General features: G+C 40.6%; 1 protein-coding gene across 3 annotated transcripts in view; it reads right to left on the bottom strand.

Moving 5' to 3' along the window:
* Positions 1–14,705, bottom strand: part of SLC35A3 (solute carrier family 35 member A3) — a 70,857-nt gene that overhangs the window by 40,230 nt on the left and 15,922 nt on the right. Inside the window, exon 1 of one of the 3 annotated variants that reach the window (XM_075832220.1) lies at positions 13,544–13,675. The exons of the other annotated variants lie outside the window; for them this stretch is intronic. Coding sequence (XP_075688335.1) covers positions 13,544–13,594 — 51 coding nt within the window. The 5' untranslated portion in view covers positions 13,595–13,675. Of the gene's footprint in view, positions 1–13,543; positions 13,676–14,705 lie in introns of those variants that run through there. 3 annotated transcript variants of the gene reach the window in all.

The following is a 14,705-nucleotide window of genomic DNA, read 5'->3' as shown; positions in this document are numbered from 1 at the left end:
GTTTGCACACCATCCCATCTAGGCCCCACCTTGGTGCCAGGGTGTAAGTAATGCACACACACATTTAGTATCTTTGAAGATGGCAGAAGTTGCCAATATGTATTCAGAGGTGTTTACCCAGTAGCGTACCAGATGTCAAAAAACGTCACCTTAACTGCTTTATAGATTTTTTTTTTTATATATAAATATAGAAGAAATAAGGAGAGGAAAAAATTATTATTATTTTTTTTTTTTTTACACATTATGGAATCCTATATGTCCTGAGAAAACTAAGACCAAATACATGTAGGTAGGCAGAGTAAAAAAAACAACGTGCTATTAAATTGGCACATGGCTAAAACTTGAAAATGTGCCTGGTCATGAAGGGGGTAAAGTTTCTTGTTAGTAAGTGGTCAAATGGGCTATCCAGGCATGGGGCGGTTTTCATACTGATTACCTATTATTTAAAGAGGCTCTGTCACCAGATTTTGCAACCCCTATCTCCTATTGCAGCAGATCGGCGCTGCAATGTAGATTACAGTAACGTTTTTTGTTTTTTTTAAATGAGCATTTTTGGCCAAGTTATGACCATTTTTATATTTATGCAAATGAGGCTTTCTTAAGTACAACTGGGCGTGTTTAAAGTTATGTACAACTGGGCGTGTTTTGTGTGTGTACATCTGGGCGTTTTTACTTCTTTTACTAGCTGGGCGTTAGGAATGGGAGTGTATGATGCTGACGAATCAGCATCATCTACTTCTCTTCGTTAACACCCAGCTTCTGGCACGAGCGAGGACACATCGGCACCAGGCGACAGAGGCTACATCGACTTACCTGCAAACGCATAATAAATAATGGCCAGTTATTGAGGTAACAGCCCAAAGACTGGCTTAAAGAGGCTCTGTCACCAGATTTTGCAACCCTTATCTGCTATTGCAGCAGATAGGCGCTGCAATGTAGATTACAGTAACGTTTTTATTTTTAAAAAACGAGCATTTTTGGCCAAGTTATGACCATTTTCGTATTTATGCAAATGAGGCTTGCAAAAGTCCAACTGGGCGTGTTGAAAAGTAAAAGTACAACTGGGCGTGTATTATGTGCGTACATCGGGGCGTGTTTACTACTTTTACTAGCTGGGCGTTGTGTATAGAAGTATCATCCACTTCTCTTCAGAACGCCAAGCTTCTGGCAGTGCAGACACAGCCGTGTTCTCCAGAGATCACGCTGTGACGTCACTCACAGGTCCTGCATCGTGTCAGACGAGCGAGGACACATCGACACCAGAGGCTACAGATGATTCTGCAGCAGCATCGACGTTTGCAGGTAAGTCGATGTAGCTACTTACCTGCAAATGCTGATGCTGCTGCAGAATCAACTGTAGCCTCTGGTGCCGACACGATGCAGGACCTGTGAGTGACGTCACAGATCTGCACTGCCAGAAGCTGGGCGTTCTGAAGAGAAGTGGATGATACTTCTCATCAGAAAGCCCAGCTAGTAAAAGTAGTAAACACGCCCAGATGTACGCACATAATACACGCCCAGTTGTACTTTTGCAAGCCTCATTTGCATAAATACGAAAATGGTCATAACTTGGCCAAAAATGCTCGTTTTTTAAAAATAAAAACGTTACTGTAATCTACATTGCAGCGCCTATCTGCTGCAATAGCAGATAGGGGCTGCAAAATCTGGTGACAGAGCCTCTTTAAAGTGTAACAAAAGACGGCTTATATAAGTACATGAAACAATTCCAAACACGAGATCTCTTATTGTACAGATGACTGTCCGCACTATGACTTTACCTGCCAGAACAAACCACGGCTACATCAGCTGATGGACGAAAATTTTATGAAAGATTATATTGTTGTAATTTTTATATAAAGGGGGGTGCATAAGTAGGTATACAGTTTAAATAATAGGTAAATAATAATAATATTATAGTAAGTATAGTTTAACCCCTTAGTGACTAAGCCTGTTTTGGCCTTAAGGACCAGACCATTTTTTTTCAAATCTGACATGTATCACTTGAAGAGGTAATAACTTAGAAATGCTTTTATCTTTTCAAGCGATTCGGAGATTGTTTTCTCGTGACACATTAGACTTTGAAGAGGCTCTGTCACCAGATTATAAGTGCCCTATCTCCTACATAATCTGATCTGCGCTGTAATGTAGATAACAGTGGTTTTTATTTTGAAAAACAATAATTTGTGAGCAAGTTATAAACAATTTTAGATTTATGCTAATTAGTTTCTTAATGACTAACCGGGAGTGTTTTTACTTTTTACCAACTGGGCGTTGTGAAGAGAAGTGTCATACACTTCTCATTGTTCCAACCCAGCATGATCCACAGCACAGCATGATTGTTACAGTCTGATTGTGCAGTGAAAGAAGCTGGGCTGGAACAATGAGAAGTGTATGACGCTGATTGGTCAGCGTCATACACTCCTCTGTACAACGCCCACTTGGTAAAAAGTAAAAAACACGTTGGTCATTAAGAAACGAATTAGCATAAATCTAAAGTTGCTCATAACTTGCTCAAAAATGGTCATTTTTCAAAATAAAAACCACTGTTATCTATATGACAGCGCCGATCAGATTATGTAGGAGATAGGGCAATTATAATCTGGTGACAGAGCCTCTAAATTAGTGGTAAAATTTGGTTGACACATTCAGTGTTTATTTATGAAAACACCAAAATTGAGAAAAATTGCAAAAATTTGAATTTTTGGGGAATTTAAATGTATCTGCTGGTTAGGGCAGATTCAGACGAACGTTGCGTTTTTGCGCGCGCAAAAACCACTTGACAGCTGCGTGTGTCATCCGTGTATGATGCGCGGCTGCGTGATTTTCGCGCAGCCGCCATCATAGAGATGAGGCTAGTCAACGCCCGTCACTGTCCAAGGTGCTGAAAGAGCTAACTGATCGGCAGTAACTCTTTCGACAGTGAATGCCGAACACAATATCGAGAAACCTGTTAAAAAAAAAAAAGAAAAAGTTCGTACTTACCGAGAACTTCCCTCCCGGCCGTTGCCTTGGTGACGCGTCCTTGGTGACGCGCCTCTCTTGACATCGGGCCCCACCTCCCTGGATGACGCGGCAGTCCATGTGACCGCTGCAGCCTGTGCTTGGCCTGTGATTGGCTGGAGCTGTCACTTGGACTGAATTGTCATCCCGGGAGGTCAGACTGGAGGAGGGAGTTAGCGGCAAGTCAGAACCTCGTTTTTTTTTTTACAGGTTCATGTATATTGGGATTGGAAGTCACTGTCCATGGTGCTGAAACAGTTTAACTCTTTCAGCACACTGGACAGTGACTATCTCCTGACGTCGCGTACCGGAAATTTTTTTGCCGGGTTCGGCCAAAACGAGTTCGGCCGAACCCGGTGAAGTTCGGTTCGGTTGTCCGGGTTCGCTCATCTCAAAGACACTCCGTTTGGATGTTTGGAAACAGAAAAGCACGTGGTGCTTTTCTGTTTACATTCATCCTTTTGACAGCTGGTGCGCTGTTTCAGTCGGTTCGCACGGAAGTGCTTCCGTGCGACCTGCGTGGTTTTCACGCACCCATTGAAGTCAATGGGTGCGTGATGCGCGAAATACGCTGAGATATTGAGCATGTCGCGCTTTTTGCGCAGCTGACAAACGCTGCGCAAAAAGCACGGACTGTCTGTACTGCCCCATAGACTTGTATTGGTCTGTGTGTGGCGCGTGAAAACCACGCGGCCCGCACGGACCGAATACACGTTCGTGTGAATCCCCCCTTAGACAGATAGTTATACCACACAAAATAGTTACTAGTTAACATTTCCCATATATCTACTACATGTTGGCATCGTTTTTTGAACGTCCTTTTATTTTTCTAGGACGTTACAAGGCTTAGAACTTTAGCAGCAATTTCTCACATTTCCAAGAAAATTTCAAAAGCCTTATTTTAGGGACCGGTTCCATTCTGGACTGGTTTTGAGGGCCTTATATACTATAACCCCCCTATAAAAATCACCCCATTTTAAAAAACGAACCCTTCAAAGTATTCAAAACAGCATTTAGAAAGTTTCTTAACCCTTTAGGCGTTTCACAAGAATTAAAGTGAAATGTTAAATACTTTTGTGTCAAAAAAGACAAAAGTATAATAGGTATGATACCTTTATTGGCTAACCATAAAAGTTCTATATGCAAGCTTTCAGAGCACAGAGGCCCCTTCTTCAGGCAGTTTACAAATGAATGACTTAGAAAAAAGCACAACATTTAGATGTTACACAAAGACAATTAGTACATGAGGTGATACATCATTAAGATAAGCCGGGGCAATAAAACTGAGGTTATAGGGGTGATGACTTAGGAGTTAAGGCATCTGGAGTCAGTCTGATGGGGGACGTGACGTGTGTCCATGTAGTGGCTCATAAATCCTGGTGTTAGATTGAGGTATCATACCTATTATACTTTTGTCTTTTTTGACACAAAAGTATTTAACATTTCATATTGTCTCTGGCTAACACGGTACTACACAATTTTTTACTGTACTTCGTGAAAATGGAGGATACCCCAATGTACCGAACAAGAATTAAAGCAAATTAAAAGGTGAAATTTACAAATGTCATTTTTTTTGCACAAAATCAGTTTTGATCCATTTTTTTTCCTGTAACACAGAAGGTTTTACCAGAGAAACGCAAATCTCAATATATATATATTGCCCAGATTCTGCAGTTTTTGGAAATATCCCACATGTGGCCCTAGTGTGCTACTGGACAGAAACACGGGCCTCAGAAGCAAATGAGCACCTAGTGGATATTGTGGCCTTATTTTTATTGGAATATATTTTAGGCACCATGTCGGGTTTGAAGCGGTCTTGTGGGACCAAAACAAAGAAAACACCGCAAAAAAAGACACCATTTGGCAAACTACACCCCTCAAGGAATTTATTAAGGCCTTATTTACACGAGCGTAGTTCACGTCCGTGATACGCGCGTGATTTTCACGGACCTATGTGTCCGCTGCGTAAAACTCACGTCATATCCTACACTTGGGCATTTTTCGTGCATCACGCACCCATTGAAGTCAATGGGTGCGAGAAAATCGCGCACAGCACACGGAAGCACTTCCGTGTGTCTCGCGTGATTCGCGCCACAGTTGTAAATAAATGAAGGTAAAAATAAAAGCACATCGTTCATTGCAGTTTCTCAACCTCAAAACCGCGTGTCATAAGGATGGCATATGCGTGAAAATCACGCAGCCACGCACCAAAACACTTATGACACACGGAACTGCAACGCGCAAAAAACACACGTTCAGGTGAATTTCGCCTAAGGGGTATATTAAGCATTTTGACCCCACAGGTATTTTGCTGAATTTAGTGTAATTATGCTGTGAAGATGAAAATCTACGTTTTTTTTCTAATAAAATGTCGTTTTAGCTCAGATTTTTCCATTTTCACAATAAAGGAGAAAAAGAACCCCAACATTTGTAAGGCAAACGGATTACGGCAATACCCCATATGTGGTAATAAACTGTTGTTTGGACGGGAAGGAGCACCATTTGGAGCTCAAATTTTTTGCTTGATTGTTTTTTTAGGTGTCATGTTTAATTTGCAAAGCCCATGAGGCCAAAACAGTAGAAACCCCCCAAAAGGGACCCCATTTCGGAAACTACACCCCTCAAGGAATCTATTTGGGGTTATACAGGTCTTTTGCAGAATTTATTGGAATTGGTCGTGAAAATGAAAATCTACATTTTGTTCCACTAAATTATAGAATGTCTTCATTTTCACAAGGGATACTGGAGAAAAAGCAATTTTTCCCGATTACGGCAATACCCCACATGTGGTCATAAACTGCTGTTTGGACACACTGCAGGGCTCAGAATGGCAGGAGCACTATTTGGAATGCAGATTTTGCTATATTGGTTTTTGTCCACGACGTCGCATATGCAAAACCTCTCAGGTACCAAAGTACAGTGGAAGCCCCAAGAAGTGACCCCATTTTGGAAACTGCACCCCTCAAGGCATTTATCATTTGCCTGGACAAGACAGGGCTCAGAAGTGAAGAGCAACATGCACATTTCAGGTCTATTTTGGTGATTTTCACAGCATTGGCCCACGCCCTGAAGTCAAATAGTAAAATAAAACCCCAAGTAGTGACCCCCATATTGGAAAATACACCCCTTAGGGCATTTTATGGAGTGTAGTGAGCATTTTGACCCCCCCAGGTGATTCTACATTAGTGCCCAGTGGATGGTGCAAAGTGAAAATTGCACTTTTCCACTGATGTGCCCAGTTTGTGTCACTGAAGACAAATCTCATAAAACTGTTAAGCCAGTTCTCCCGGGTGTAGCAATGCCATATATATGGACGTAAACTGGTGTTTGGGCACGCTGTAGGGTTCAGAAGGGGACGGACGCCATTTTGCTTTTGGAGCGCAGATTTTGCTTGGCAGTTCTGTTTGGGGTTTTACTGGTATTTCAGTTTTTAATGTGGGGGCATACGTAGTCTGTGCGGGGTAAATTATGACATAATAAGAGGGTATAATAATGGGGCACATAAATAATTCATAGATGTGTGGCCAGTGTCGCACTAATAAATGGTGCCCAATCTTATGCACTTTTGGAACATTCTGCATATTTTTCGTCGCCATATTCGGAGAGCCAGAGCTTCTTTATTTTTTCTCCACCTGAGCTGTGCGAGGGCTTATTTGTTGCAGGACAATCTTTAGTTTTTATTGGTACCATTTTTGGGTACACGCAATTTTTTGATCACTTTTTATTTAATTTTTTTGGCAAGCAAAGTGACCAAAAACCAGCAATACGACAATGTTTATTTTTTTTACAGTGTTCACCGTGGGCTATAAATTACATTTTACTTTATTCTGCGGGTCGATTAGATCATGGCGGTACCATATGTATATAGTTTTTTTTTATGTTTTGCAGCGATTGCACAAAAAAATTATCTTTTTTTTTAAAATGTTTTTATTTTTTGTGTCCCCCATATTCTGAGAGCCATAACTTTTTATTTTTGCGTTGACAAGGCTGTTTAAGGACTTTTTTGCGGGATAGGTTGTAGTTTTTATTGGTACTATTTTGGGGTACATGCGACTTTTTGATCACTTTTTATTCTATACTTTAGAAGGGATGGTGACCAAAAAAAGAGATTCTGGCATTGTTTTTTATTTATTTTTTTGCGGTGTTCACCAAGCAGGAAAAATAACAACACTACAGTTTTATAATAATTTTTTAACATAGAACTTTAATTTTTACACTTTAGCTGAACTTTTTTTTAGAACTTTTTTCGTACCACTAGGGGACTTGAAGACCTGCACCTCTCATCTTTATTCTAATCCATTGCACTAGCCACGTAATGCAATGCATTAGAGCTGTCAGCTATTTACTGACAGCAAGCCTATTATGCTCCGCCTCCAAGCAGGGCCTAATAGGCTTCCGTACGTGGCAGACCAGGAAGCCACTGTTTGCCTCCGGTTCCCATAGCAACGATCGGCATCCGTGCAAACACATCGCAGCGATGCCAATCTCCTGGAATCCACTAAGATGTCGCGATCTCATTTGATCGCGGCATCTAAGGAGTTAATGGCAGGGAGCGGAGCTAGCTCCGTTCCCTGCCATTACAGCAGGATGTCAGCTGTAACATACAGCTAACACCCTTCGGCTGATGGCGCAGGCACAGCTTCTGAGCACGCCGCCATCTTTCATCTGCGGCTGGAAGCATTATATGCCCCGCCACAGGGCGGGGCAAAACAGGCCGTCGTACTTGGCAGATAGGGGGCCATTATTTCCTGTTGCCAACAGCTGATCGACTAGCATGGCTACCTGGCTCTTTTAGCCCAGTAACCATGCTGCAATACGGTGACAGCCTGTCTGTGACAGCCTATGTCACTGTTCTGTCACCATGTCTTTTGATATGGTGACAGAAAAGCACCATGATGTAACTGCTTCATGGTGCCATAATGCGGTGCAAACAAATGACGTACAGTTGCGTTAAGGGGTTAAATAGTATTTTATAGAACAACAAAACAATGAAGTACAATCTCTTATATGCTGAAAGTGGCAGCCTCATTATTTACACTTTGCTGTAATCTAGTTTTTACACTCACACTTTGGCACAAGGTTCTTTATTGGCATTCATTTCTTGGCATGCTTCTTTTATGAAATGAATCATGTTATCAACCGTGCGTGGTTTTCTTGAATATATCTAATCTTTGATCACTCCCCAAAAGAAAAAGTCCATCGGGGGGAAAGTCTGGTGATCGTGGTGGCCATTGGACCGGCTCTCCCCTATCTATCCACCTATTGGGTCAATTTTTCGTAAAGAACATGATGAACCGGTAAAGCATAGTGGGGAGGGGCGCCATCTTGCTGAAAATAGAAGTCGTCAGGTCTAAGGTAACCGTTGTATTGTTGAAGATAGGTCAAATTACCCCTTTACATGAAAGGGCCGCCAAAACTGTAACCCCAGGTTGATTCAACCGTTTTTCAATTGGGGGTTTTCGGTTGAGTAATAAACACAGTTGCGCCTATTAACAGCACCTAAAAGTTTGAAGTTGGCTTCATCGGACCATGTTATTTTTTCTAATAATGCTGTCTCTGCGTCTAAATTGCCTCACAAAATTGCTGTTCAAACAGCTTAACAATCTCCCCCTGTATACCTACTTATGCACCCCCCTGTATATATATTTCAACATATTACTTACTTTATAGGGAGGATATTTATCACAAATATCCAGTCATATACGATTATATTGTTCACCAATTATAATGGTTGGGTATATTATTTGGATATATATTTATAAACATCTTTGCTTATCATTGTTTTTTCTGTTTGTTTCTTAACCTGTTCGTGGCTGGCCATAGGTGATTTTACAACGGCCACTACGGGGCTTTATTCTTTTTATGGAGCTGCATCAAAATAAATTTTAGCCATATGGTAGAAAGCAAGTAAATCTCCCTGCTCTCCGCTACTGGAGGTAGCAGAGGGCTGGGAGCGGACCTGCTCGAGCGTGCGGGATCAATATCAGTATCGATCCCGCTCGTTTAACCCCTCAGATGCGACGCTCAATAGTGAGTGCCGCATCTGAGTGGTTTTAAAGGGAGAGCGCTCCCTCTCTCACCCCATGCCATTTTGACACTAACAGGCAAGTAATACACTGCAATACAGAAGTATTGCAGTGTATTATAAAAGCGATCAGATGATTGCATAGTCAAGTCCCCTTGTGGGACGAATAAAAAAAGTTAGACAGTTTAATAACGTTTATAATAAATAAAAATCCCAAGTAAAAAAATTAAAAACCCCACTTTTTCTCCTTACAAAATGGTTTACTATGAAATAAACAAAAAGTTACACATGTATACATTTGGTATCGCCGCGTCCGTAATGACCCCAACTATAAAGCCATTATGTTATTTAACCCGCACGGTGAACGCCGTAAAAAAAAAAAATCAAATAAAAAAACTATGCCAGAATTACTGTTTTCTGTTCATCCTGCCTTCAAAAAAATTTGATAAATAATGATGAAAAAGTCACATGTACTCCAAAAGTGTGCCAATAAAAACTGCAAGTTGTCCCGCAAAAAAAAAACAAAAAAAAAACAAAAACCCTCATACAGCTGCATTGGCAGAAAAAAAAAAAAATAGCTTTGAAAAAAAAAGGGTTTTTACTGTGTAAAAGTAGTAAAACATAGAAAAAAAAAATAGAGAAATTTGTGGTTATCGCCGCAATTGTAACAACCCGCTGAATAAAGTTACTAGGTTATTTATACCACACGGTAAACCATGTAAATTTAAGATGCAAAAAAGTTTGGCGAATTTGCTGTTTTTTTTTTTATTCCCCCCAAAAAAAAAGGTAATCAGTACATTTTATGTACCCCAAAATGGTGAGATTAAAAAAATACAACTTGTCCCGCAAAAAACAAGTCCTTATACAGGTATGTCGATGCAAAAATAAAAGAAGTTATAGCTCTTTGAATGCGACAATGGAAAAACTTAAAAAAAATAGCTTGGTTATTGAGGCCTAAAATAGGCTGGTCACTAAGGGCTTAAACATATACTTGTTACTTTTGACCCTTGTACACCTTATCATAACCTTTATACTGCGGCAGATCTAGTCTGATTATTTATGGATTTTGAGACCTTGTTGGTTTTGAAATGTTTAATTGTTTGTGGAATTACGGACTCAATAAAATGTACATTACTATCATGATATTGGGTGTGTGCATTTTTCTGTGTTCTTCTTGGTCATTATAATTAGTGGTAATCCCATTTTTTTCTGCACCCCAAGTTAGTATTACATTGTGCATTGCCCGTTTACTACGCATCTCTAACCCATTTACAACCATCATAAAGGTTACTCACATAAGGACGTACATGCGGAAGCCAACTGTTTCCTGCACGTACGTCCGGTGCTCGGAAGCAGCCGGATAAGCTTAATGGTGCGGGGTCCGGGTGTCGGACCCCCACAGATCATGTACTGGTGACCTATCCAGGTGGATAGGTCATCAGTTGTCCAGTAGTGGACAACCCCTTTAAAGGATGCTTTGGGTTAAAAGTAGCCCATGTATGCATTTGGCATATGTGTATGTAAAAGAAATTCCAAATAATTCCTTCATAATGTTTTTTCTGTGCGGATTCTGCACCGCAATTTAGAGTACAATACATGTGGATGAGGGTTTTTAAAACGTACCTGTCCATGTGGATATAAGCATGCTGCGGATTTAAAAAAAATCCACAGTAATAAAAAGCCTAGCATTGTCAGTCCTGAATAAGTGGAAAATGTATTTATTAATTCTTTTAAAACCATCCTCTAAAGTCACTATACTGGTCATTACGGAAACAAATTTGCAGTTGAACACTGTAAGGGTACGTTCGCACGGCTTATTTTCGGCCGTTTTTCGGCCCATAAACGGCTGAAAAATCGGAAGCAGAACGCCTCCAAACATCTGCCCATTGATTTCAATGGGAAAAACGGCCGCGAAAAAGAAATGCAGGTTACTTCTTGAGACCTTTTGCTATTCATGATGGAATAAAGACATTCTTTTTGATGCTTTGATACCTGCGTGTGCTGTGGTTTTTCTATGTGAGCTTATTGTGGAAAGTCACTAGAAAGGTTAGGTACATTTTAAGCGCACAGGCTTGTCCTGCCGCTGGGGCACTCATTGATCAGATGTCTTCTGTAGGAGAACCGTGCAGCACCATTGCAGCAGAGATTGACATCCATGCGCGGATAAGCAAGAGAAGTTGTTTTTTGGTCGTTCAGACAAATAAAAGAAGAAGGTCTTGAATGGTGGACCCCATTCCTCCTCTATTCATTCAGAATGGTCTAATTGGGCATTTAAAATGGATTTTCTAAACCAGAAAAACACCTTTTACTATAGTCACAGATGGAATTTCAGGTTTATCTGGAGGTATGCTTTAAGTCAAACATAAACAACAACCTTGTATACACTGTAGAATAGATTGAAGTTGTTTTACATGACTATATGTTCATTATATGGAACTAGTTCTGTTACTTTTCTTCAGCTGAATTTCCTTGTTTTGTATAAAGTTATAAGCAGTATAGCACAGAAGAAATTATTCTACCTATTCCCAAAAAATACAGCATAGCCTAACGCACTACTTCTCCCTATGTTATGCGAAAGCAAATATGAATCTAAGCTTTAGAAGAAAAAAAAAAAGTATTTCTAACAAATACAATAGGATTAAGTGAAAGATCATATAAAACAATTGAATGACATATAGGACAATGACACAAAATAGACAGGTGAATAACACTGGTATTGTTAAGGCAGTTGTCTCACGACAGACAGTTATGACATATCCACAGGATACTCCTTAAGGTCTGATAGATGCGGGTCTCACCTCCAGGACCCGCACCTATTTCAAGAATGGGGGTCCCCCCACTCTGTCCCTGCCTGGTGAGGTTGTTGCTAGCTGCTGCATTCCAGACAGTGAAGGTGGTTGAGATTCCAGAAACCGCAGTTTCCGTAACCCACAGCAGCAAATGGGAGTAACAAATTAAGCGAAACCCCCCCCCCCCTCCCCACACACACAACAGTGGTTGCGTAAAATTGAAGCGATTTTGTCACAAAATTATGCCAGTGTGAATACATCCTAGGGGCTCATACACCGGCACTGCCGTACAGGTGCCATTGGACTCCGAATGAACAGAGACATTCTTCCCTAGAAGCAATTCATGTACGGAGTATGACAATTATTTTTTTTTCGCTCAGATTCATACATAAGCCAGCAGAACAAAACTCTGTATGAAATCGAAAGCTTATAGAGCTAATGTAGAGGACCCCTGTATCAATATGGCTGCATGCATACAAATATATATATATATATATATATATATATATATCAGGAAATGGTGTTGTAAAATGCTATTCCAACAACATACACTTATGTATGGCCTATTCTTCGTATGTTCCATGTGTGATAGTTGGGGATCCCATCGCAACTTTTCGGGGGAAGAATAAAAGGACCCGTGAATCTTTATTGCAGTAGTAGCCAGGTGGTGGTTGTAAAGGGGATTCAGGGCTATGCATGGCAGACGATGCAGCTGCGCAGGTCCATCCATTATGGGTGCGACAGAACGAGCTGATCCAGTGCACTCCTAAGGACATGAAGTGTATCGTCAGGATATCTTTTAAAGAATCCCTCTGAACTTGAATGGGTTGTCTGAGAATTACGGTAGATGCAGGAAATGTTATAAAACAAACAATACTCACCTGTTAAATCCCTCACTGCTCCAGTGGTTCCTGCCGGTCTTTGCAGTGGTCACTTGGATGTACGTCTTCTTTTTTTTTTTTTTTTTTTTTAAACATTTCCTGTATCTACTGTAATTTTTTGAACTCTCAGATAACTACTTTGAGCCCTTTGTACGTGTTTTTTTTTTTTGCACCAAAACGACACTAAAAAACGGGAACACAGGTAGTTGCTGCTTTTGGTGCAGCTTTTTGTTAAAATTGAGGACTATGGTTGAAAAATTCCATAAAAAGGCGCCACACCTAGAGCATGCCACAAACAAAACGAAACTGGCGCAAAGATAAAAGTGGATTACTTGCCTAGGGCAAACAATCAGGTTGCTGCTTTCATTTTCCAAAGGTTTTATGGAGAATGAGGGGTGGAATCTGATTGCGTGTAAAGTAAAAGTGGTGTAGCTGCCCAAACAGAAGATATATCAAAACTGGAGCAGGGGCCATCATATTCTCCTAAGGACTACCAGCAAACATCTGGCCACAATGAAAAAAACCACCACAAAAACCTGACCAAACCGCTGTATGTGAATCCAGCCCAATACAATCATTTCATTGCTCAGTAACATAGACAGTCTTAGTTTTAGTAGCAACTAACCTATAAAATAAAGCTGCTTTAAAGAATATATTATGGAATAGCAAAAAAAAACAAAAAAAAAAACCTCCCCAATGTAAATTATTAGAAAAGTTTTTATCAGTGAAAGCGTTTCAACAATAACCAGAACTGACCAGATACTAGCAATGTAAATGTAAAAAGCGCTATACGACACACATGACACCGGCTTCATTTAAAAAAAAGTTGTAAGACACTTTATACATACGATTTGAGTGTTTTTAGGGTCTGCTGTTTCCTTTCCCCCAGGATCACCCATGGTATGTTCTCTCACTGCAAGTTCTTCCTCATATGAAAAGTTTCACACAATTATTATCTTCCTAATTTTGCAAGCCGTCTTATAATGGTGTACCATCATCCAGGCAGAGGATTTCAAGTTTTTTTCAGATTGTATAGCAACAAAAATTCTAATAGAAGGAGCAACTCTGTAGATCTGCTGCCAAGTCACCAAATCAGTGTGTAAGGGATCGATGTAAGTAACAGGATGACATCACAAGCCGACATGCAAGTCTGGATAGTGCTTTCTAATCTCCAGAGGATGGAGTAATAATCCAAGGATCTGTTCACAGAAGTACATACTGTTCCAGGATGCAGAATGCTTCATCCACCGGGCTACATGTTGGCAGGGGAAAACCAGTGCAAACAGCAGTTCTTTGTACACGGAGTCCGCACAGTCAACAGTACTAGTATATATCTCCCTCCTCTGGGCTGTTAAAAGGTCAGAATGAAAGCACTGCAAAAAACGAGCAGGTACTGAATACCTTACTAGCCTTACAGAATGTAGAACAAAAAAAAACATGAGACTGTTGAATGACAAGGTTAATATAGACAATACACCCAAACCTGTCTACAAGGTTTCCCAGCACCTTGAGGAATGTATGAAGATTTTCTGCTAAAACGCCAGTGTGTAGAGCTGTAGATGTGTGCAAGGTGTGGCACGGTTTCCATAAAGCCGAGGTTAAAGGAATATATATCGATATAAAGGTCAGCTGTATGACTAGATGAAAGTACATACAAGTTGTGATGCATTCGAACAATTTAGGATGCCTAAAGCATAGTAGGCAAAGGTTGGGGTAAAACATGAGTCAGCTGACCGGTTGACAAAGTCAAATTTTATTTCACAGAGGCTTAGGGCTTGTCCACAAAACGGAATTGCTGCAGAAATTTCCGCAGAAACTAGCAGGATTTCCGCTGCGGAAAAACCGCACCATTTCCTGCGTTTTTTTTTTACTGCAGAAAATGCTGCGGATTTTGGCTGCGTTTTTCAATGTTGGGAGATGGTGACATCTCCTAAGAAATACGCAGCAATTCAGTCCATTTTAGCAGCAGGAATGGACATGCTGCAGTACGAAAAATATGCACCGCAGATC

The sequence above is a fragment of the Rhinoderma darwinii genome, chromosome 7 (assembly GCF_050947455.1).
Source record: "Rhinoderma darwinii isolate aRhiDar2 chromosome 7, aRhiDar2.hap1, whole genome shotgun sequence".
Taxonomy (NCBI): Eukaryota; Metazoa; Chordata; class Amphibia; order Anura; family Rhinodermatidae; genus Rhinoderma; species Rhinoderma darwinii.
This window is presented reverse-complemented; position numbering and strand designations above follow the sequence as displayed.